Genomic DNA, 23019 nt, shown 5'->3' on the forward strand with positions numbered 1-23019 from the left:
AGGCCTTTCTAAGGATAGCAGCCCCAGGCCTGCTGTGGTACCTCTTTTCTGCATGCCTCTACAAATCCTTTCTGAGCTGTTGTTAAAATGTCCTTTAATGTTCACATAGACCTTCTAAGAAAGTATACTGTGGCATGTGCAATGCTGTTCTTACTGAACAATTTCCCTCCCCTTTTTCTAGTACTCATTCAAAAATGAAAGGAGATATTATCCAAACTGTTAATAGCTGAAATGGTTTCATGTCAATCAATAGTATCTAGTCTTATTTCCAGATTATCCAAAGTGTAGGGGGTATGAGAGATACAAGGAATAATCTCTGTCCATTAAGTTGTTTATAGTCTAGTCAGGGTGTCAAGATGCCCCTTTAGGCAAAGAGAGAAGACAGATGTGATCCCAGCTCAAGTTCTCAGCTGAGGACTGTACCAAGGCAAATCCACACAAGTGTTTGGCTTGGGACAGCAGTTCCATAGAGTGCCAGAGACCGTGTGCCCGCTGCTGTTTGCAGCTGAGGCATCAGGCTGGAGGTAACCCTGGAACCTCAGACATTGAATAAACCAGGTAAGCTGGCTGTCACCAAAATGGCACAGCATATATTTCCTCTTTAATGTTGGGGAAGACAAAACTGTACAAGTAAGTACAAGACTGAGTTATCCGTCTCTGAAAGTGCCTTATTCTTTCTGCATTCCCTCTTCCTTCAATCCATTTCCAGGTCGGCGGCTAGACCAGGTACTCCTCAATGATGGCATTCGAGGTTTTCCTGTTGTTCTTCAGCAAATCAGTAAGATTCTCAATTATCCACTTACATCAGCCGGACAAACTAAATCGGGTGAGCTGCTTTTCTCCCGTTTTTTTGTTTGTTTGTTTTGTTTTCTCCTAAACTTGGAGCATTAGGTCAGCATCAGCGTTCACTTTTTCTCATTTGCTTTCCACAGAGAGTGTAGAAGAAAAAGGAGGGGGCCCTCCGCGGTGCAGCATAGCTGAGCTGCTTCAGATGTGTTGGCCCAGCCTAACCGAGGACTGTGTCGCCGGCCACACCACCCTGTCCCAGCAGCTGGAACAAGTCCTCCAGGCGCTGAGAGAGGCTCTACAGCTGCCAGGTACAGCCCGACTGCGACTGCGCAGCAGCAGATGAGGGCTGAGCTGGGGAGAGGGGATAGCCGAGAGTGAAGGAACACTTTGGGGCAGAGGCTTAGGACTCCGGAACTGGGCTCATGAAGCCCCTTCTTAGCCAGGGCATGTCTCACAGCTAATTCCACCTGTTTTCCCAGCCCCTCAAGTGAAGGGATGCTTAATGCTCCCTTAGCTGGTACATTTTTCTCGTTCTTTTTTTTTTTTTTTTTGACTTAAACATTTTTCTCATTCTTAATGAGAAATACACCCAGAAGGTACTCAGTAAATATTTATCAACCTTCCCTAAAGGATTGCTGTGCTCTTCATCAAGCCATTCCACCCCAGAGACACTGGGGTGAAAACAGGACTATCCACCCTGATTTCTGCAAACTCAAAGCTCTTACTGGCTGAGAATCACTCGTAAGGGCAACCAATTTAGGACTTTATAGCTGCCTTGTAAGCATAGCACCCAAGCTATAGGATGCCCCATTGACCCAGAGCTGGAAGCAGAGACTAAGGCCTCCATCCCTTCTCTTGCCATAACTCCTCCCAGAGCCCAGGAGTACTCCACTCTCCTCACTGGTGGAGCAGGCGGCCCAGAAAGCTCCAGAGGCAGAGGCCCACCCTGTGCACATCCAGACTCAGCTCCTCCAGAAGAATTTGGGCAGACAGACCCCAGCAGGCAGCAGACAGACTGACTACCTAGGCACCTTCTTCAGTTACTGCAGCACCATGGCCGCGGTTCTCCTTCGGAGTTTGAGTTCTGAGCCCGGTAAGTAGCAAGAAAGAGGAAAGGGAGTTGTGACTGGCCTGCAAGTGTTTAGGGTAGGGAAGAGGAAAGGTGCTCAATTAAGAGGTTCTGGGTACAGCAGTAGCCAAGAACGCTAGATTTATAGGGTCCCCTCTTATTCATCCCTGTGTTTTATTCATCCCTGCTTGCTCACTGTTGGGTACAGCTGTACAGCACATGGGAGTACCGAATAAATTTTGACTGCATTAATGGCAAAAACACCTCTCTCAGACCATTGTGGATTTGAGGACCCAGAGACGAGTCGTGTCTATGATCTGAGGGCCAGGTTCTTGCTTGAGTCCACAGAGAGAGTACTGCGTGCACTTCAGTCCTATTTAAGAGAGCAGGATGAGCTATTTGGGGCCAAACCTACCCACTAAAGTTTGTCTGTGGTTGGAAGTCTTTAGAGCAGTGGTAAGGTGTCAATTTGTGGTCAGCGTCATGTTGAGAATACCCTTTACGTAGAAAGTATCAAGTATTTTCTGACTATAGTCAGAAAGTATTACTGACTATATCAGTATAGTCTTCATTTTGATACTGCACTTCTTTATTAATTCTGGGAAACAGGGCTCTGAGCTATTGCAGTCATTGGTGAAAACCAAGGTCACTTTGTTTCTCTTTGCAGATCACATGGAAGTCAAGGTAGGAAATCCATTTGTTCTCCTGCAACAGAGCTCTTCCCAACTTGTGTCACACCTCCTGCTTGAGCGACAAGTTCCCCCAGACAGGTAGGAGCTACTCTGTGGGAGTTAAGCATGGATGGGCCTTCCTAATGGTTTAAGGAGTGCTCAGTGGGGTGGTGCTTGAATTCAGTACAGAGAGTAGGGATTTCTTCCAGATTTTTCCCTTAATTTGCACTTACTCTTACACAGCTACATTAAAGTTCAATTTCAGTTGTTTCTCTCTCACCACCTCTCGCAACATTTATGTTGCAAGCATAAAATTAAGGGGTGAGTCTTCATTCATGAATAGACAAAAATCCAAAAATTTGATAGCTCATGAGTTGACTACACCATAGGAAAACAAGCATTCTTATGGATTGCTGGTGGGATATAAATTGGTACAGCCCCTGTGGGAAGACAGTTTGTCTATATTTATTACAAAAAACAAATTTATATATCCTTTGATCTAGCAATCACATTGGGGAATTTATCCTGTGGCTTTACTGACATGTGAAAAATGGTGTTTATCCAAAGTCATTTTATTACAGCCTTATATGTAGTAGCAACAGATCAGAAAAATCCACTGTCCACTAATAAAAGACTGGTTAAATTATGGTTCCACCTATAATGGAATATTGTATAGCTGTAAATAGGAATGAGGTGGTCTCTCTGTAGAGGGATGTGGACAGTTCTCCCAGATATGTTACCAAACGAAAAAGCAAGGGCAGAGCAGTGGCTCTAATAGGCTACCTTTTGTCTGGGGTGGGGGGGGGGGGGGGGGGGGAGGCAGGGGGGAGAAGGAGAGAGTAAGAATAACAAAGAGCCTGCATTTACGTTTGATTGTATAACATAAAAAAATTCTGAACTTGGGTGATATACCTGTGTACTCAGGTCTTACATGCCGTCTGCTTCTCTCCGTCCAGGCTGGCAGTCCTTCTGGCCCGAGAGGGGCTCAACCTGAGTGTGCCGAAGGTCATTGTTAACTGCTGCTGTGAGCATCTTGCCCTTTGCTCTTCCCAGCAAAGTCAGCAGACATCATCCCTTGTGACCCAGCTGGGCATCATGGTCCAGCTGCACACCTCCCACTGCCTGGATGACCTCCCACTTTCTACACTGAGCTCCCCGAAGCCAACTGGGAATCCCACATTGGAGAGAAAGCCCCGCTCCTCCCCAAGGGATTCATCACTCCCAGCCCTTACCTCTTCTGCCTTGGCCTTCCTTAAGTCCCGCTCAAAGCTGCTGGCCACAGTGGCCTGTCTAGGAGCTTCCCAGGGGTCAAAGCTCACCAAGCCCAGCTTGTCATGGAAGGAGCTTCGTGGCCGCAGGGAAGTGCCTCTGAGCGCAGAGCAGGTAGCCCAGGAGTGTGAACGCCTCCTGGAACAGTTCCCTATGCTTCAGGCCTCCCTCATGGCTGCCTGGGAGCCCCTACGACGGTCCACTGAGCAGGGGCAGAGCCTGGCAGTGAGTCTCTGTGGTCGGGCCAGTCTGTCTACCGTCCTCCTGGGCCTGCACTCTCCCAGTGCTCTAGACGTGCTTACTGAGGCCTTCAAGGAAGCCCTGGTGGCCAGAGATTGGCCCCAAGCGCTTCAGCTCACAGAAGTGTACGGGCGAGATGTGGATGACTTGAGCAACATAAAGGATGCGATCCTGAGCTGTGCCGCGGCATGTGGTGAGCAGAAAGCTATGCCTCCCCCTTCGCTGGTGGTAATAACATTGAGCATTCAGTGAGTGTATCATTGCATTGGATCTTCATAGTAACTCTAGAGAATGGTGCCACTGTATCTCATGATACCAAGAGGAGACTGAGGCTCAGAAGGTAGAAAACTTGCCCAGGATAGGAGCAGAGCTTAGAACCCCACTCCATCTACCTTTAGAATGGGCACTCATAACCAACTTTCTCAACACTGCATATCACAATCCCTGGAAAATTCTATAAATTACATATATCTGAGCACAACCCCCAGAAGCCCAGGATGGGATTCAAACAAGTGTTTACTTTAAAACAGGGATCAGCAAACTTTTTCTGTAAAGGGCTTTGTAGGCCATACAGTCTTGGTTGCAGCGACTGGACTCTGCCATTATAGCATGAAAGCAGCCATATGTGATACGTAGACAAATTACCATAAGTACATTCTACTAAAATTTTATTCATAAAAACGGACTGTGGGGGCGCCTGGTTGGCTTAGTCAGTGGTACATATATATAAAAGCTCCCAAGGAACTTTTAAGGGCTTTGAGAGCAATGACCTAGACACTCCACTGGTGGAGCAAGTGTTGGGCATGCTGTAGGGAATGGCTTCTCAATCCAGGGCTTGACTGCGCTGCAGAAAGGAGAAAATCCTTCCTAGAGAAGGTGGAGAAATCCCCTGATGGGCTGTGCAGCCTTAATTGCTTAGAAATTAATTGTTTTCAGATCTGTGAAATGGGTGTGGGAAAGATCTACTAAGTAATAATGATAGAGGGTATGGAGGGAGTGAAACTAGTTTACCTGAAATAACTTTCAAGCAGTTATATATTTGAATTTCACAGAGTGGAAATTGCAGGGAAAACCAGAGGTTCCACCTACAAGCCGAGTCTGAAATGGTGCTATCTGTGCAGCCTGCCAAAATATGGAGATGGCTCTGTATTTCAAAATACGTCTGCTCTTCTATCTTTTATTCCTTCCTCCTTCCTCTCTTCCTTTTTCTTCCTTTCTCCTTCTCTCTCTCTCTCTGTTCAGAAAATCTCATGACTGTGTTAAGTTAGCATAAAGAGAAACATAAGGGTATATGGCATTTCTGCTTGTTACATAATGGTTCCAAGTATAAACATTAATTAAGGTCAGATGGGTCTCAAGGATCCTCCAAGCTCCTGTTTTATGAAATTGAGCAAAGCCCTTTTCTTAAGAAGTAAACTGGATTCTTGAGCTCTTCCAGTGCCAGACTTAATATCTTTGGGTATCTTTTCACCTTATAGACAAAGACGGTTGGCAGTTCCTGTTTCCTGTGAAGGACGCATCGCTGAGAAGTCGGCTAACCCTACAGTTTATGGACAGGTGGCCCCTGGAGTGGTGCCTGGAGATCCTGGCATACTGCATCTCAGACACAACTGTCCAAGATGGACTAAAGTGTGAGCTACAGAGAAAGCTAGCAGAGCTGCGGGTGTATCAGAAGGTATGGGTCCCCACATCGAGAGGAAGGGAATAGGCTTCCCACTATATTACCAGCTCCAGCCTATTTTCATGTGATGGTGGATTTTAAGACACAGACGATCTGGGCCTGGCTTTTGTTCTGTATCTGGCTTCTGTTTTTAGGTAAACAATGAGGAGACCGTATATCTATTTCCTTTTATAATTTTAAATATGAATGCATCAAACAAGGATAATAATAACAGTCCACAAAGCCTCTTTCACATGTGTATTTGAGTTCTGTGCATGTTTTATGTCTGTTATGTCTTCTTTGTTGTTGTTCAAGCGTTTTTATAGAGCTTAATCTCAATTATATCTTTTTTAAAGATTGTTTTAAATTTCAGCTAAATTTCAACAGCCATTTTGAAAGGCTGCATGAAAGTGATAGTTTCCAAATGAACGATTATTTGCAGATGAGTGTTATATTCAAGATCAAGAGGCCCAAGGAGACAGATTTAGGTGATATGGCTACATAGCAAGTATAAAATCTGTGCTGATTTTTCCATGTGTACTTGCAACCAGAGTCCAGAGCCCCATCACAGAAAGTGAAAATGGCAGGTGAAAGAGATTTTCTTTCCACTCTTCCTCAGCACTTCTCATGCAGAGCTTAAATGCTGCATGAAAGACGATCCCACGGAACATTCAAGCTGGGAGAATATCTTGGGTAGAGTTTTGAGATGGAGGAGCATGGGACAAATGACCCCAGAAGGCTGCACAAGTTGTGAAACACAGAAGCCTCTGATTGCCCTGTTAAGTGAAAGGCTCCAATCCTGACCTCCCTGCCCAGCCTTTGCTCCCTGAGTATGCTTCCCAGATACATTCACTCACTTTTCCAAACAGTCTTTGCCTCATTTGCTTTAATTTCTCCTCTCTCCTGGAAAGTTTTGACAGCCTGACTTTGGGACACAAACTTAGGGGTGGCCCATCCCTGGAAACTCCAGTGACTTGTTTGTGGAAGGGGAAGCTGCAGTGTGGTTTGAGAGTTCTTTCTATTTCCCCTTAGATTCTAGGTTTGCAAGCTACCGTGGTATGGTGTGACTGGCAGACCCTGAGGAACTGTTGCATTGAGGACCCATCAACTGTCATGAACATGATTCTAGAAGCAAAGGTACTATTTTCCTGAGTGGCATTTCCCTTTCTCCTCTTCTCAGAGTTGAAACTCCTTACCTGGTTGTGTAGACCCCTTTCCATGTATCAATGTCCACATTTTCTTTTTTTTTTTTTCCCCCATTTTTTTTTTTAGATTTATTACGTAATTATATATTTTTTTATTTTTTATCTTGGTAATCTACATCCAAGTTAGTTAACATATAATGCAATAATGATTTACCCATTTAGCCCATCCCCCTCCCACAACCCCTCCAGTAACCCTCTGTCTGTTCTCCATACTTGAGAGTCTCTTATGTTTTGTCCCCCTCTCTGTTTTTGTATTATTTTTGCTTCCTTTCCCTTGTGTTCATCTGTTCCCTGTCTTAAAGTCCTCATATGAATTAAATCATATGTTATTTGTCTTTCTCTGACTAATTTCGCTTAGCATAAAACCCTCTAGTTCCATCCACGTAGTCAGTCGCAAATGGCAAGATTTCATTCTCTTTTGATTGTCGAGTAATACTCCATTGTACCCCATCTTCTTTATCCATTCATCCATCGATGGACATTTGGGCTCTTTCCATACTTTGGCTGTTGTTGATAGTGCTGCTATAAACATGGGGGTGCATGTGTCCCTTCGAAACAGCACACCTGTATCCCTTGGACAAATACCTAGTAGTGCACTTGCTGGGTTGTAGGGTAGTTCTATGTTTAATTTTTTGAGGAATCTCCATACTGTTTTCCAGAGTGGCTGCACCAATTTGCAATCCTACCAGCAGTGCAAAAGAGATCCTCTTTCTCTGCATCCTCCCCAACATCTGTTGTTGCCTGAGTTGTTAATGTTAGCCATTCTGACAGGTGTGAGGTGGTTATCTTATTGTGGTTTTGATTTGTATTTCCCTGATGATGAGCGATGTTGAGCATTTTTTCACGTGTTGGCTGGCTATCTGGATGTCTTCTTTGGAGAAGTGTCTATCCATGTCTTTTGCCCATTTCTTCACTGGATTATTTGTTTTTTGGGTGTCGAGTTTGATAAGTTCTTTATAGATTCTGGATACTAACCCTTTATCTGATATATCGTTTGCAAATATCTTCTCCCATTCCATCGGTTGCCTTTTAGTTTTGCTGATTGTTTCCTTCGCTGTGCAGAAGCTTCTTATTTTGATAAGGTCCCAGTAGTATTTTTGTTTTTGTTTCCCTTGCCTCTGGAGACGTGTTGAGTAATAAGTTGCTGCGGGCAAGATCAAAGAGGTTTTTGCCTGCTTTCTCCTCAGGGATTTTGATGGCTTCCTGTCTTACATTTAGGTCTTTCATCCATTTTGAATTTATTTTTTTGCAGGTTCATTTTTGTGCATGTTGCTGTCCAGTTTTCCCATCACCACTTGCTGAAGAGACTGTCTTTATTCCATTGGTTATTCTTTCCTGCTTTGTCAAAGATTAGTTGGCCATACGTTTGTGGGTCCATTTCTGGGTTCTCTATTCCATTGATCTGAGTATCTGTTTTTGTGCCAGTACTATACTGTCTCGATGATTACAGCTTTTTAATAAGCTTGAAGTCCGGGATTGTGATGCCTCCTGCTTTGGTTTTCTTTTTCAAGATTGCTTTGGCTATTCGCGGTTTTTTCTGGTTCCATACAAATTTTAAGATTGTTTGTTCTAGCTCTGTGAAGAATCCTGGTGTTATTTTGATAGCGATTGCAATGTCCACATTTTCTTGGTAACTACATCACATTCTTTTCTCTTTTTGTGTGTGAAATTTACCAACGTACAGAAAAGTGTAGAGAATAATACAATTGATGCTTTTATACTGTCACCCCACACTGTACACCCTAAGTACAGAATGTAGCGCTAGTGGTGAAATTGCTGAATTGTCAGGCATGAGCATCCTCACCTTTACCGAGATGTTAGAAATTGCTTTTCAGACCAGTTGTCCACTTGCAGTTCCTATTGCTCCACATTCTTACAGCATTCAGTATTGTCCAGCTTTTCCCTTTGTGCCGATAAGATGAGATCTCTTTACTGTTGGAATTTACGTTTCCATGGTTACTAATGACCTTGAATATCTTTTCAAATGTTTATTGAACATTTGAGTGCTAAATAGAATTTCATTTTTTAAGGAGCTAAATATACCATAGTTCAAAATGTGAATGTACTCATTCAGATGTTCATTCATTGAGGAAACTTTTATTACTCATCTGTAATTTGCCACTCTACTTCGTGGTGGTGAGACAAGACAGTTAAGCTTAGCCCTTGACCTTGTGCAGCTCACATTTGGGGAAGGGTGGTGATGTGAGGCACATCCCTAGATGACTGCGATGTATCAAGTGACAGATTGTGGAGGGAGCACAGGCAGGGCACCTAATGGGGCCTGAGAAACCAAGAAGCACTCCAAATGAGGTGGCAGAGTTGTGGGGAGGACGTTCCAGATGGCACCACATTAAAATACTCGGACGTTCTCTGAAACTTTAATCCAACGTTCACAAATTGGGAGTGGGGGCTAGCAAATGGGGACACAGATGGAATCCAATGCCCAGCATGTTTGTTTGGCCTATGCAGTATTGATCTGCCAAATTTTAATTTTTCATATTGTGATCTCTTCCCGACATTTTGAAATATGGAAAAAATTTTTTTTAATTTTTTAATGTTTATTTATTTTTGAGAGACAGAGACAGAGCGCAAGTGGAGAAGGGGCAGAGAGAGGGAGACACAGAATCCGAAGCAGGCTGTAGCTCTGAGCTGTCAGCACAGAGCCCAACATGGGACTCGAACCCATGAACTGCAAGATCATAATCTGAGCCGAAGTCAGACGCTCAACTGAGCCACCCAGGCGCCCCTTGAAATATGGAAATTTTTTGATTGAAGAAAATTTTTTTTAATTTTTGAAGTCTGGCAACACTGGGCCTTGCATATATGGTAACAGTCAGAGCTGAGTAGACACTGTCTCCTTTGTGTTTTGTTTTGTTCTTTTGTTTATGTATTTTAATTCAAATATAATTAATATATAGTGTTATATTAGTTTCAGCATACAATGTAGTAATTCAGCAATTCCATACATTACTCGGCACTGTCTCCTTTGGACAGTCTTCTCAGTATTCCCCATTTCCTTACTATCTCCCCAGGGTTGACACCTAATGTCAGTCACTGGATGTCATCTTTTTCTTTTTTATACTAGATCACAGAACAAAGTGATATTAATCATCAGCCTACTTCGATCGTTTTCATGACTCCCTTGCCACTGTAGTCCCTTGAGTTTATGAACCGCTTTAATCCAATAATGAACTTCCCATCAACACTTACCAGACTTTCCTGGGGACTCCAGCAGACTCAAGACTGCTGAGAAAAATCTGGCAAAAGCTGGATGTGTGACAAGGCCGGTGATTTAAAGAGATTCAAGCCGTGTGTGTTTCCTTCCAGGAGTATGGACTGTGTGAAGAGTGGGGCTGCCTCTACCCCATTCCAAGAGAGCATTTAATCAGCCTACATCAAAAGCATCTTCTCCACCTTCTAGAAAAAGGAGATCATGAGAAGGCTCTGCAAGTAAGCCTCCATCATTTGCCATTTTTCTTTTGGGATAAGACAAAAAGTTTAGTCAATTCAGATGACTTTGTTCATGCTGAATCCCATGCAAAGCATTTGCAGTCTCATTTCTGCCCCTTCATGTCCTTAAGGAGTCCTTTGTGTCCTCAAGATGATTGTAGTCATCTTCAGCAGAAGGTGCGTAGCCTTGCCTTTTATACCAAATGGTCAGCTGAGTCCAGGATTCTGCTAAACTCTGGTCAAAGCCATCATTTGTGAAGCTACAGAGATGGCAGAAAAAAAGTACAGAGAAGGGATTAATCCAAAATGAATAAACCTAAGTGTTCATTCTCAAAACAGGGCTGGACTGAGTTCTTTATGGTCCTCACCTTTCTCCTCTACGCTTCTCCTACAACAGCTCCTACGAAGAATTCCTGACCCCACCATGTGCCTTGAGGTCACAGAGCAATCCCTTGACCAGCACCCTAGCTTAGCCGCTTCTCACTTCCTGGCCAACTACCTCACCACCCACTTCTACGGAGAACTGTCTGCTGTCCGACACCGTGAAATCCAGGCGCTATACATAGGATCCAAGGTCAGGAAGAAAATGGGGTGGTGGGAAGCCATCCCTGGGGGAGAGACTGCCGGCCTAGTTCCCACTTCAGAACTTATGCTTTCAATGGCTCTTCTCCCAGGCACCTGCCATTCTTGGTCTGTGCTGTATAAAACCTTTACCCTAACAGCCCACCATATCCTAGTTGAGTCCCTTAGGAGTAGTCATTCTCATCTTGCCTTGTCTCCAAAGTGAATTCTGGGTGGTCCTCCTGACTTTTCATGGTTTCCCTGGTGTCTGCTGTATCAGTGCTTCCCAATGCTGACTATATGGTAGAATCACTTGGACTTAGAGGAAAAAAAAAAAAAAATCATTGACCTTTACCCCAGATCAATTAAAACTGAATCTCTTGGGACAGGGCTTAGCTATCTTCCAAAGGGATTCTCATGTGAGGATTTCAAACCACTGCTTGATAACCTAGTCTGGGCTAAAGAAAAAAGAGTTAGCTGTCTAGGTAATGAGGCCTTTATGTTTGATGTGTAACCTTAGAGACACTAACAGAAGAAATTATAAACTAGAAAAAGTAATCTAGTGAAGGAGGGTCTGGGGAGAAATGGACCCATCTGACACTGTTCTAATGATTCCAATTGGCAGTCATATCTACCATGCCGTGAGTATGGACCTCACCCCACAAGTACAAGTGCCGTGAATATGACCACTGCTCACTTGCTAAGAGTTCAACTACATAAAATGTTCCTAAGGAAAATGCACTCTTTTTTCTTTTTAATGCACTGTACCTAAATGGGTGAATGAATCCTTGAAAATTGGCAATGAGCAGACCCAGTGAACATATTTCATATCTAGTGATAACAACGTCTAGGAGTTTAGAGACATAATTTACCTATAGGACCCTAGAGGTGCTTAACTTAGGCAGCCTCCTGTTGCTCATTCTACCAATGCCTCATTCTACTATTATATTGCTCATTCTACTAATGCCTTGAATAGACAGAATGTTGGCTTTAAGGATCAGGCAGAGCTCAACTATGCCTAGAGGTGCCACCTGTGGGCCAAATCCAGTTCTCAGCCTACTTTTGTAAATCAGGTTTTGATGGAACACAGTCCATACATTCCTTTATGTATGGATTATGGCTGTTGTCACGCTATATTGGCAGAGTTGAGTAGTTGCCACAGAGACTTTATGGCCCATAAAGCCTAAAATACATACTATCTGACCCCTTACAGAGAAAGTTAGCCAACCCCTCATCTAGGTAAAGGTACTTAAAGTACTTCTTGATTGCCACCTGAAAGATTTAAATAGAGGAGCTCAGCCTTGCTTCCTGAAAGACTGCTAGCCAAGTCTAATAGTTGGCCATGTACCTTTGGTCCCTGATCCTCTGTCCGCCCCCCCACCCCCTGCCCGCAATAAGAACCTTGACTTTCTTCTGAAATGCTAGTGTACTGTTTTCTTTATTGTGTGAATCTATCCTACAAACAGGTTCTACTGACCTTACCTGAGCCACACCGGGCCAACTACTCCCATTTGTCTTCAAACCCCCTCCTCATGCTGGAACAGCTACTCATGAACATGAAAGTGGACTGGGCCACTGTGGCTGTGCAGACTCTGCAGCAGCTGCTAACAGGGCAGGAGATTGGCTTTACCATGGATGAGGTTGACTCACTGCTTTCCAGATATGCAGGAAAAGCCTTGGATTTCCCATACTCTCTGAGGGAGAAACGATCAGGTAACTGCCAACATACTAATGGGGGCTCCACCTGGAGGAAGACACACCATACTACATCCTTAGTTTTAATTTCTCTTCTTCTGTTGAGTTGATCAAGAGTGAAAGGAATACATGTCAGGAGAGAGAGCTCTTTGTTATATAGGAGAGCTCTTGGCCCTGGAGGAAGTAGCAGGCTAACCAAAATTAAGGGATGGTAGATCAGAACTGTGTAGACAATAAAGGTTTGGGAAACAAAACATGCTGGGAGTGGTCTCTGTCTGGCCTCAGTGCAGTGGACTCTAAAGTACCGTCATTCTGTATTGATGGTATGCTTTATTCCCAGGGTCACCTCAGATACCACTACTATGCGAGCTGAGCCTCTTCTAGAATGAGTAAAATGGAATGTCAGCTGATGTTCCCAGACAGCTTTTTTTTTCCTTACTCACTACCCTCCAGGGCTATCATTTAATTGTCTTCTATTTCCCTCTGGGCATTTATATATATATATATATATATATATATATATATATATATAATACATATGTATATGTATTATATATATATTAAAAAAATATATATATATATATATAAAATAAAATCCTAGCAGCTGCTTCCTTATCTCCTTTGCTTTTTGAGGAGTTTAAGAAGCATGAAAGTACCTCTGGCATACTTTTTGTACCTAGTAGAATCATGTGATAACATTCAGCAAACAACAAGGCTTTAAATTAAATGCCTAGCATGGTGAGGAAAGATGCTTATGGTAGAATGTATCTTGTCAGCATTTTCCCTCTCTACAGATTCTGTGATTCATCTCCAGGAAGTCGGGCAGGCTTCAGACCTTGAGACCTTGTCTAGATCTCCATCAGCAGAGTTCTCTTCTGCTGCTGCTCCTGGTAAGAACAGGTTCTGAGAGTTACCCATTGGTTAGTTCAGTCTTGCCTTATTTCCAATTCTTTTGCTTCTTTTTTCATTTCCAGTTACAACATTCTTTTTTTTTTTTTTTAAGTTCATTTATTTATTGGGCGGGGGTGTGGAAAGGCAGAGAGAGAGGAAGAGAGAGAATCCCAAGCTGGCCCTACACTATGAGCACACAGCCCAATGTGGGGCTCGATCTCACAAACCACGGGATCATGACCTGAGCCAAAATCAAGAGCCTGACGCTCAACCAACTGAGCCACCCAGGTGCCCCCTTCAGTTACAACATTCTTATTCATTGTTTTCCTGCGTCCATTCCAGCTATATCCCAGAGAATTTAACAGTTGATTTTTTTTACTTACAGTAGTATTTCTAGAAGATCTCTGCAAACCCTGAATTAGCAAATACTAGACCATTGCTCCTAGGGAAAGTGTATGTATGTGTGTGTGTGTCACTTAGATTATAATCTTAAATTGAAAACCATTCATCCTAGTAGATTTTATTTTCTTTATTTTACCAAAGAGAAAAAGAGGTCTAGAAGTGTTAGACTGACTCACCTGAGGCAAGCCCACTAATGAGTGCCTAATGAGTGTTTGGGATTCAGACCCTGTCCCACTAGCCCAAGAGCCAGAGATTCTGGCACTACACCACACTGTCCCCTACCATCTCCATCCTCTGGTCACCTCTGTATGAGAGCTGAAATAAGAAAGCAGAATGTCACCTTGTTCAACCTCTGATGGAAACCGGCATGTCAGGTGACTCACATCATTCGCCACTCTGCCCGTGTCTACAAAGGCACTGCAAATACTGATTTTGAGGTTACAGATAAATTTTGGTGACTGGCAAAATGCACAAATACAGACTTCACTAATGGGGATGATAGACTGTATTTAGTCCTATGCTGCAGTTTGTCATTTATGTCTCCTACACAGGATGCAGTCTCCTTGAAGGCCTCAGCCATGTCTGATGACCCCTTTTCACCACGCCTCCTTTCCCACAGTTTCTGGCCCCTTGCTCAATGGCCTGCCCTCCTCAGAAGAAGCTCAGCAAGTGTTTGTTTTGCCAACCATTAAGGGAGTGGGATTCCAGGGAGAGATTTTTGGGCACTGCCGAGAGTCACTGTATTTTTCAGTTCTCTTTTTCCGTGACCTGCCAACATTGCTCTGCTAGGGACAAGAAGTTTCCTTGAATACCATAGAGCAAAGACTGTGGCATTTCATGGCCATACTTTAAAAATTAGCCATGCTGTACAGTAACCAGCAGACCTGAGGGAAGGGCGCAGACTTATAGTTTTATGAACAGCCTCATGCATCTGCATATGGCAGCCTGAGCAGCTTTGGTTTACCTTTTTTTTTAGTTTTTTATTGTGGACATTTTCCAAAACTCTAAAGTAGAATAATGTAATGAAGTCTCACATACCTATGGCCCAACTACAATAATTATCATCTCATGATGGCCACTCTTGTTCCATTATACACTTGACCCTCTACTGGATTATTTTGAAGCAGATCCTAGATATCATATGATTATGTTTATGAATATATCAGTATATGTCTCTAAAAGGTAAGGATATTTATAAAGCAAAACCATAAGATCATTATCATGCCTAAAAACAAATTAATGATTTCTTGTTATTATCATTTCCCCAGTTGTCTCATTAATGTTTTTTTTAGAATTGATTTTTCTAGAATTAAGATCTAAATAATGTCCATATATGGTATTTAGCTACAATACCTCTTAAATCTCTTTTCATCAATTGGTTTCCCTGCCTCTTTTTTATTTGTGGAGGAAACTAGGTCATTTGTCCTGTAGAGCTTCTCACATGTTAGATTTTGCTGATTGCCACCCTGCAGTCTGGGTCTCCGTCCCCTGTATTTCCAGTACACTTGTAGGTAGATATAGAAGCTTGATTTCATTTAGGCTTAATATTTTCTGATAAGTGTATTTGATAGGTATTTGTATGCCTGCCATCAGGAGACACTCAATGCCTGGTATCTCTCTATGACACAGTCAGCCACTGATGACCATTGGCTGGATATATAACTTCAGTAGGGGTTTGAAACATGGAGAAATTCTAATTTTCTAATTCCTCCTTCCTTTATTAGCTGGACTGTTGATCGCCTTTTACTCTGACTTTCGTTCTGACTCCCAGGTGTCTCCACTGTACGTTCCCCCAGTCCAAGGGAGAGGAGCTTCCCAGAGAATCAGCCCCCCCCAGAGTTTGTCCCCCCAGCAACACCCCCTGGCAGGCATCAGTGGGTGCCCGACGAGAGTGCAAGCGTCTGCATGGTCTGCTGCAGGGAGCGCTTCACCATGGTAAGCAGTGTTGGTCTCCAGCTTTACCAGCAGGGGAACTGAAAGGAAACCACCAGTTCGTGAGCCTGGAGTTTATAGTCACCTCCTGTCCCTAAGAGGATATTGGTATTTTTAATTTTTTTTAATGTTTTTATTATTTTAATTTTTGAGGGGGAGAGAGAGAGAGAGAGAGACAGAGTGCAAGCAGGGGAGGGGTAGAGAGAGAGGGAAACAGAGAATCTGAAGCAGGCTCCAGGCTCAAGCTGTCAGCACAGAGCCCGACCCAGGACTCAAACCCCTGAACCATGAGATTATGACCTGAGCCAAAGTCGGACATGTAACTGACCGAGCCACCCAGGCGCCCCTTGATATTGGTATTTTTAGAAGAACTACCAAATCTTAAGACTTTGGGTTTATCTTTGACCCAACCAGAAATATTTTCTATATTCAGACAGGTAGTAGACACCTTCCAAGGAGCCTTAAATTTTAAAATCTTTTTTTCTCCATTCTAATGAAAGAACAGAGGCAGAGTGGTATAGCAGGAGGAGTCACCAAACACCAAGCAATCTCCTTTCTAGCTCCCCTTTCACAGTAGGACAGGTGGCTAGTAGTGGTTTTATGTGCTAGCTCTGGAGACAGAGGACATAGGTTCTAATCCCAGCTCTGCCTCTTACTAGCAGTGTGACTTTTTCAGTCTCAGATGCTCACTTGTAAGCTAAGGATGATATATTTGTTGGCCCATAGAACTGTAAGGACTGGGTATGATAACAAATGGTACCACACTTACCACAGTACTGACTGGCTTATTAGCTCAGGGCTGATGAGAACGATGATAATGTGATCTCTCTGTGACTCTTTTCCCCTCATCTGTGAAAGAAGTATGTCTATCAGCCTCTTACAGTGGAATAAGACAGTACTAGTAAAAGCATTTTGAAAAAAAAAAAAGATACTTTCTCCTCATCATCAGTGTCGTGAAGAAATGTGATATGTGTTGATTGAGAAAGTCCCTTCTTCCCCACTACGTTTTGCTGTGTCTTCACACATTGCCTCCACAGACAGGTAGAACTTGTCAGGAACTATTGCAAAACTAACTGTTCTATTACTTGGTCACCTTTGCCCACCATCTGAGAGATAACGTTTAAATGTCAGCTTCTTTTTTCTTTTTTTTTTTTTAAATTTTTTTTTCAACGTTTTTTATTTATTTTTGAGACAGAGAGAGACAGAGCATGAACGGGGGAGGGGCAGAGAGAGAGGGAGACACAGAATCGGAAACAGGCTCCAGGCTCCGAGCCATCAGCCCAGAGCCCGACGCGGGGCTCGAACTCACGGACCGTGAGATCGTGACCTGGCTGAAGTCGGACGCTTAACCGACTGCGCCACCCAGGCGCCCCAAATGTCAGCTTCTTAAAGGCAAGGACTAAGTGTTCTTTCTCAGTAGAAGCCTAAGCACCTGGTATTCTAGGTGTGTCACAGGTGGCTAATACCAAAAGTAAATGGGTTGACAGATGTACTCACCGTATCTGCAATCTCACCTTCTCCTCTTGCCTCTTCTCTTCCCAATGATACTCCTCAGTTCAACAGGCGTCATCATTGTCGCCGCTGTGGCCGACTAGTGTGCAGTGCCTGCTCCACTAAGAAAATGCAGGTAGAAGGCTGCAGAGAGAGCCCTACTCGCGTGTGTGACCAGTGCTATAGTTACTACAACAAAGAGTGAGTGTCCTGCAGTGGGGCCGCTACGTCCATTGGCCTCTGCACCACAACCCCCACCCCCCACCCCCCTGTCCTTACACTCCTTAAAGTCTCATTGTGGAGAGCATCTGAAATCTGGAACAGTTACAGCAAGTTTTAATTTAGCATTCTTGCTGAAATGTCATTAACTCTACAGTGAAATGTTTGACTTTGGTCAGAGAAACTTCTAAGAGAGGAAGTAGGGGTGAGAGGAAGCAGAACTCAAGACTCTTACATGATGTTCTTCCTGATATCAGGACACATGGTTCCTGTCTGAGGCCAGTAGCCTCACCAATTTTTCAACCACTCTTGCTTCCGTTGGTTTCAGCTGGACTCAAAGGCACATATTCACACCTGTTGAATGTTTGGGCATCACTTCCATCATTTCTAATCCAGCTAGTCAACCTGGCTTGTTACCCACAACTAGGACAGCCCCCACACCTCCCTACACACAGTTTACCTAATGACAGAAACTGCTTATACCTCTGACAAGACAGATTGAGACTGTTTGCTGGCTTACTGTTGCTCAGTTTTTTTCACTTCTTCTAGCAGCAAAGGAGGGTGAAACTAAGACTCCTAGGCCATCTGGGAATATGAGCCAAAGAAACTCCTCAAAAGCAAGTTACTCATGTTTTGCTTATGGACTTAAATTGATTTTATATTCTGCTCAACAGAATTATTGCGTTTGTTTTAAGATGAACTCTTTTTGTCATCATTTACCATGATGATTACTGGTCTCCTAGGAAGGAAGACATACCATGCTTATATTGCCAGTTCTGTGATCCTGACATACTGCTTGCTTCCCTCGGAGTAGAGGACAAGATAAATATCCATATACCATATTGCTGAGATTAGAAATGAGCAGTAAATTGATGGAGATTCTCTTACTCAACAATTACTCAGCAATAATCACTGTGTCCTCAAGGGGGCCCCATGTTAGTGGGGAGACCTTAACAAACAGACCACAATGTCATTGGATGAGTGTAGTGGTAGAGACACACAGCTTAGCCCGATGGTGAGAAGATTTCTTAAAGGTATAGCACCTGATCTGAGCCTCTGAGTATGAGAAATTAGTAGGTAAAGAAGCCAAAACGGCATGCCCAGGAGTGGGAGTGACAACCGCAAAGGTAGCAACAGGAGAATATGTGGATTGTTTGAGGAAGTATAAAGAGGCTCGAGCAGTGGCTCCTCGTACAGGTGATAGACTTGACCTCTGAATTGTGGCATCAGGACTTAGTGCTTGGTGATGCTAACTGAAATTGACCAGAGCCAGTGGCAGAGTGGAGAGGACTTTTATGGGTTGAGCACAAGTCGTGGGTGGCAGGAGTTGGTCTCAAGAGATAACCAGGCTAGGTCATAAGGACTGAAACTGCAAATGTGGAATACTTTTACCCTGAAGAGCTATGGAAGAATTTTAAGCACAAGCATAACATGACCAGATTTGCATTTTTGAAAGCTTGCTGTAGCTGCAAAATAGAGAGTAGGTTGACAGAGTCAAGGACACCAACTGGGAAGCCATTGGAAAGGTTCTGGCAATAAATGCTGAGGGCCCTTTCTGAGGCAGGGATGGAGGGAGATATGGGGACATTTAAAGAGGTATTTAAGAGATGGAAGGGACAGAAAATGGTGAGTGAGTGGCTGTGACAGGTGAGGGACAGAAAGGAGTTTGGTTGGTTCCCTGATATATTTTACTTGGATAATGGTGTAGATGTCAATGCTCTATACCAAGTTCAAAACCGAAGAGGAGAAGGAATTCAGGCATTTCATTTTTCTGTTTCCAGTGTGCCAGAGGAGAATCCAGAACAACCAGAAGGTAAGGTTGAATCATATTCCTGTGACTCCTTGTTTGTATGTTCAAGTTGGCTCTTTCTTCTTTCTTCAGTGTTTCAACTGCAACTGATACCCTTAATGGCAACTCAATACAACTTGTTGGCCAAGGAATAAAGAAAATTATTGGCATTTCTTTCAAGCTGTTTCCCTTAAAATTTACCATCATATTAACCTACCATATTTAGCCATTAGCTTCCAGCACTCAGAAGGCCAGCACCCAAAGAATTTGATCCCTAACTTTGAATAGGTTATTTCTTTTTTTTTCTCCTGGATTTCCCCTTCACCACCATCCTACCTCTGAATGCTACCTCCTTCCCCCAACGCAATCACTATTAATAGTTTGGTTTATATCCTTCCACAGAAGTTAGTTTTTAGGGTAGCCAATGACTCAGCCCTCCATTTGAGAAGGATACACATTTCAGAGTTTCTTGTGTGAAGAAGAAACTCAGGGTTTGTCAGGGTTGTATGACAAACACTGTAACACTCATCCGGGATCTTCCCTGGGGAAGAAAGTTTGAGATACCTAGTAAGATCTTCTAAAGAAGATAAAGGGGACCAAGGAGAGACAGAGACCCTCAGATAGGCAGGGATCTGCATGTAGCTCATGCCAGTTTTCTGGCTGGGGCTACCCTGCACTGCTGGTCAGTTACTGACACACAGATGGCACTTCTCTTCTCAGCACCACCCAGCTCCAAGAGTGAAAGCCCTCCATACTCAGCTGTGGTGAGAGTCCCCAAAGCAGCTGAGGTGGAATGGATTTTGGATCTGAATGAGGAGGAAAATGAGCTGATGCGGAGTGAATTCTACTATGAGCAGGTAATGGCAATAAGTGTGATGGTCATTTGAGTTTTTTTCTAACATATAATTATGGCAAGAAATGCCAGAGATAGGTGAACATGACCTGGCCGTCACTTACAGCATAATAATATGGGAGCTAAGACAAGTAAACCAACTGAGGCAGAAAATGGAGAGCATCTTGGAAACATGAGAGATCAGTAAAGGCTTCATGGAAGAAGTAGCATTTAAGATGATCCTTAGAAGAGTAGTAGGAGTGTGACAAGCAGAAATTTGGGCGTTTTAAGGAGAGTGAGGATAGGGGAAGGGCAAAGAGTGCAAAACTAGAACATCTGAGCAAACGCACAATGTCAAAAATTGCAGGGCATGGTTAGGGGACTGGAAATGGTTTAATTGGAAAGAACATAGGGCGGTAATAGAGAGGTAGTAAAAGGCAGGATTGAAAAGAGCTATTTATAGATAAGGCCTTGAGTTCTGCAGTAGGGAATATGTACCTGGTAGGCACGAGGGACTGTGCAAGGTTTTGGAGTGTGCTTTTGGAATATTAATTCAGCAACAATGGGTCTATGCTTGAAACAGAGACTTCTCCAGCAAGGCGACTTCCATAGTCCTTGCCAGTAATAAGGAAGATCTGCACTAGTGAGAAAATGGAGGGAATGTGTGGACATCCCCAAGAAGTAGGTAACACATGAACACAGTATTCCCGGTATGGGAACGAAACCTAGCAGCCAGAGCTTTAGCAATGCCACTTAGAACACCTGCAGTTTGTTGAGTTTCACTCCTACTTTGCTGTGGAAGTTGGCTCCTTCCTCCAGTGTAGTTCAAGCCTGGCGAAATAGGAAGAATAATTCCTGCCATCCAGCTACCTTTGAAGAATGCTTTGGTCCCGAAGCTCACTATGTGTTTCTCTCTTCTCCCACCCTGGCCAGTCCCCCAGTGCCTCCTTGTGCATTGCCATCTTGAATCTGCACCGGGACGGCACTGCGTGTGGCCACCAGCTAATTGAGCACTGCTGCAAGCTGTCCCAGGGCCTCACCAACCCAGAGGTGGATGCAGGGCTACTCACAGACATCATGAAGCAGCTTCTTTTCAGCGCCAAGATGATGTTCGTCAAGGCTGGCCGGAGCCAGGACCTCGCTCTCTGTGACAGGTAAATGGGAATGAGTCTCTGTTCTTTTACGTGGGTATCATTTCTATCTGGTGGCTTTTTCTGGCCCCACTATGAGTTCTCACCTCACCTTCCTCTCTCATAAGACCCACTAAAATGTTTTGCTTCTCAGTTTGATATTGGTGAAATGCTGCTACCAGATCACAAGTGATCTTCCCTACCCTTCTTTTTCCCTGGGTGGATCCTCAAAGCAGAGTGTTCTGTAGCACTACCCCATCAGAAAGAAAGTAAACGCTTTAGTTAATCTGTAATTAAAATCAATTTGGGGAAGCACCTTTAGTTTCTGTGGAACTGTCTGGCTTTAAAAGAAAATGTGCCCTCCCTAAATGTCCAATGCTTAGCCTTGGCCAGAACTCTACCCTAGTCTTGACCAAATCCAGACTATTGCCCCAGAAGTTCTGGGTAACAGATCTATAAAGCACACTGGGGGATAGTCTATCCCTGTGTTATAGGTAGGAATCTGCATCATAAAGTAGAAATATCTATAGAAAAGGTAAGACTAGGCCCCAGATCCCTATACAATCTGCTGTGCCTCCGTTCATTAACTTGACAGTGAAAACTCCCAGTTCCCAGCTTATCTGAGATGTGTGACTCATGTTGTGTGTTCCCAACACTCAGTCCTAGCCAGATATGGGAGCAGAGAGCATAATTTTCTTTGAAGTGTAAGTGCCTCAGGCCCTTACTCAGTTTTCACCTGCAAATTCCCAAGATGGAGAGCCAGTGCAGTGAATCTCATCTCTACTACTTCCTAGCTCTGTAACCTTGGAGAAGTCTGTTAACTGCTCTGAGTCTCAGTTTCCTCTTCTATAATATGGGGGGTGTTAATAATACTTACAGGGCAGTTATGAAGATAGAATGAGAGTATCCATGTGAAGGGCTAAGAATAGAGCCTTTGTACTCCAAAAATGCTAGTTTTATTATTTTCATTAACAAAACCAGGGGACATGTGGGTGGCTCAGTTGGTTAAGCATCCAACTCTTGATTTTGGCTCAGGTCATGATTTCACGGTTCATGACTTCAAGCCCCACTGTCGAACTCTATGCTGACAGTGCAGAGCTTGTGTGGGATTCTCTCTCTCCCTCTCTCTCTGCCTCTCCCTTGCTCACGTACATCCGCACAGGCAGTCACACGCACGCACACATTGTCATGTGCTCTCTCTCTCAAAATCAATAAAGAAACTTTAAAAAAAAATTTATAAAGGAGGGCCTGGGTGGCTCAGTTTGTTAAGCATCTGACTTCGGCTCAGGTCATGATCACAGTTTGTGAGTTCAAGCCCTGCTACGGGCTCTGTGCTGACAGCTCAGAGCCTAGATCCTGCTTCAGATTCTGTGTGTGTGCGTGTGTGTGTCTCTCTCTCTCTCTCACTCACACTCTGTCTCTCTGTCTCTCAAGAGTAAATAAAACATTAAAAAAAATTTTTTTTCAAATAACAAACAGAAGATTGAGAAAGACGGGAGGAGATGTAACAGAAAGTGGAAGGAAGTATAAAGGAAGTATAAAGGAGTTAATTTCACTGTTTCATACTAAGAGACAATAGAGTCTATATCATTTTTCAAGTTAATAAATGAAGAAATAAGTATATGTTAAGTAAAGTTTTTTAAATAACCATGAAAAGAACCAAAAATCTGCCCATTTACCAGAAATGGAGAAGTGAAAAAAACAAAAACCACTCCATATAGCAG

At 43.5% G+C, this 23019-nt stretch overlaps 1 protein-coding gene across 1 annotated transcript in view; it reads left to right on the forward strand.

Annotated features, from left to right (window-relative positions):
- The window catches only part of ZFYVE26 (zinc finger FYVE-type containing 26), a 69252-nt gene that overhangs the window by 29042 nt on the left and 17191 nt on the right, over nucleotides 1-23019 (forward strand). Inside the window, exons 17-32 of the mRNA XM_049612600.1 lie at nucleotides 710-826; nucleotides 933-1097; nucleotides 1664-1882; nucleotides 2526-2628; nucleotides 3486-4231; nucleotides 5517-5713; nucleotides 6731-6835; nucleotides 10231-10353; nucleotides 10751-10927; nucleotides 12381-12627; nucleotides 13404-13499; nucleotides 15674-15837; nucleotides 17390-17526; nucleotides 19326-19357; nucleotides 20054-20190; nucleotides 21099-21319. Of these exons, the coding sequence (XP_049468557.1) occupies nucleotides 710-826; nucleotides 933-1097; nucleotides 1664-1882; nucleotides 2526-2628; nucleotides 3486-4231; nucleotides 5517-5713; nucleotides 6731-6835; nucleotides 10231-10353; nucleotides 10751-10927; nucleotides 12381-12627; nucleotides 13404-13499; nucleotides 15674-15837; nucleotides 17390-17526; nucleotides 19326-19357; nucleotides 20054-20190; nucleotides 21099-21319 (2986 nt within the window). The remainder of the gene's footprint in view (nucleotides 1-709; nucleotides 827-932; nucleotides 1098-1663; nucleotides 1883-2525; nucleotides 2629-3485; nucleotides 4232-5516; nucleotides 5714-6730; nucleotides 6836-10230; nucleotides 10354-10750; nucleotides 10928-12380; nucleotides 12628-13403; nucleotides 13500-15673; nucleotides 15838-17389; nucleotides 17527-19325; nucleotides 19358-20053; nucleotides 20191-21098; nucleotides 21320-23019) is intronic.

This window comes from Panthera uncia (assembly GCF_023721935.1).
Source record: "Panthera uncia isolate 11264 chromosome B3 unlocalized genomic scaffold, Puncia_PCG_1.0 HiC_scaffold_1, whole genome shotgun sequence".
Classification (NCBI taxonomy): Eukaryota; Metazoa; Chordata; class Mammalia; order Carnivora; family Felidae; genus Panthera; species Panthera uncia.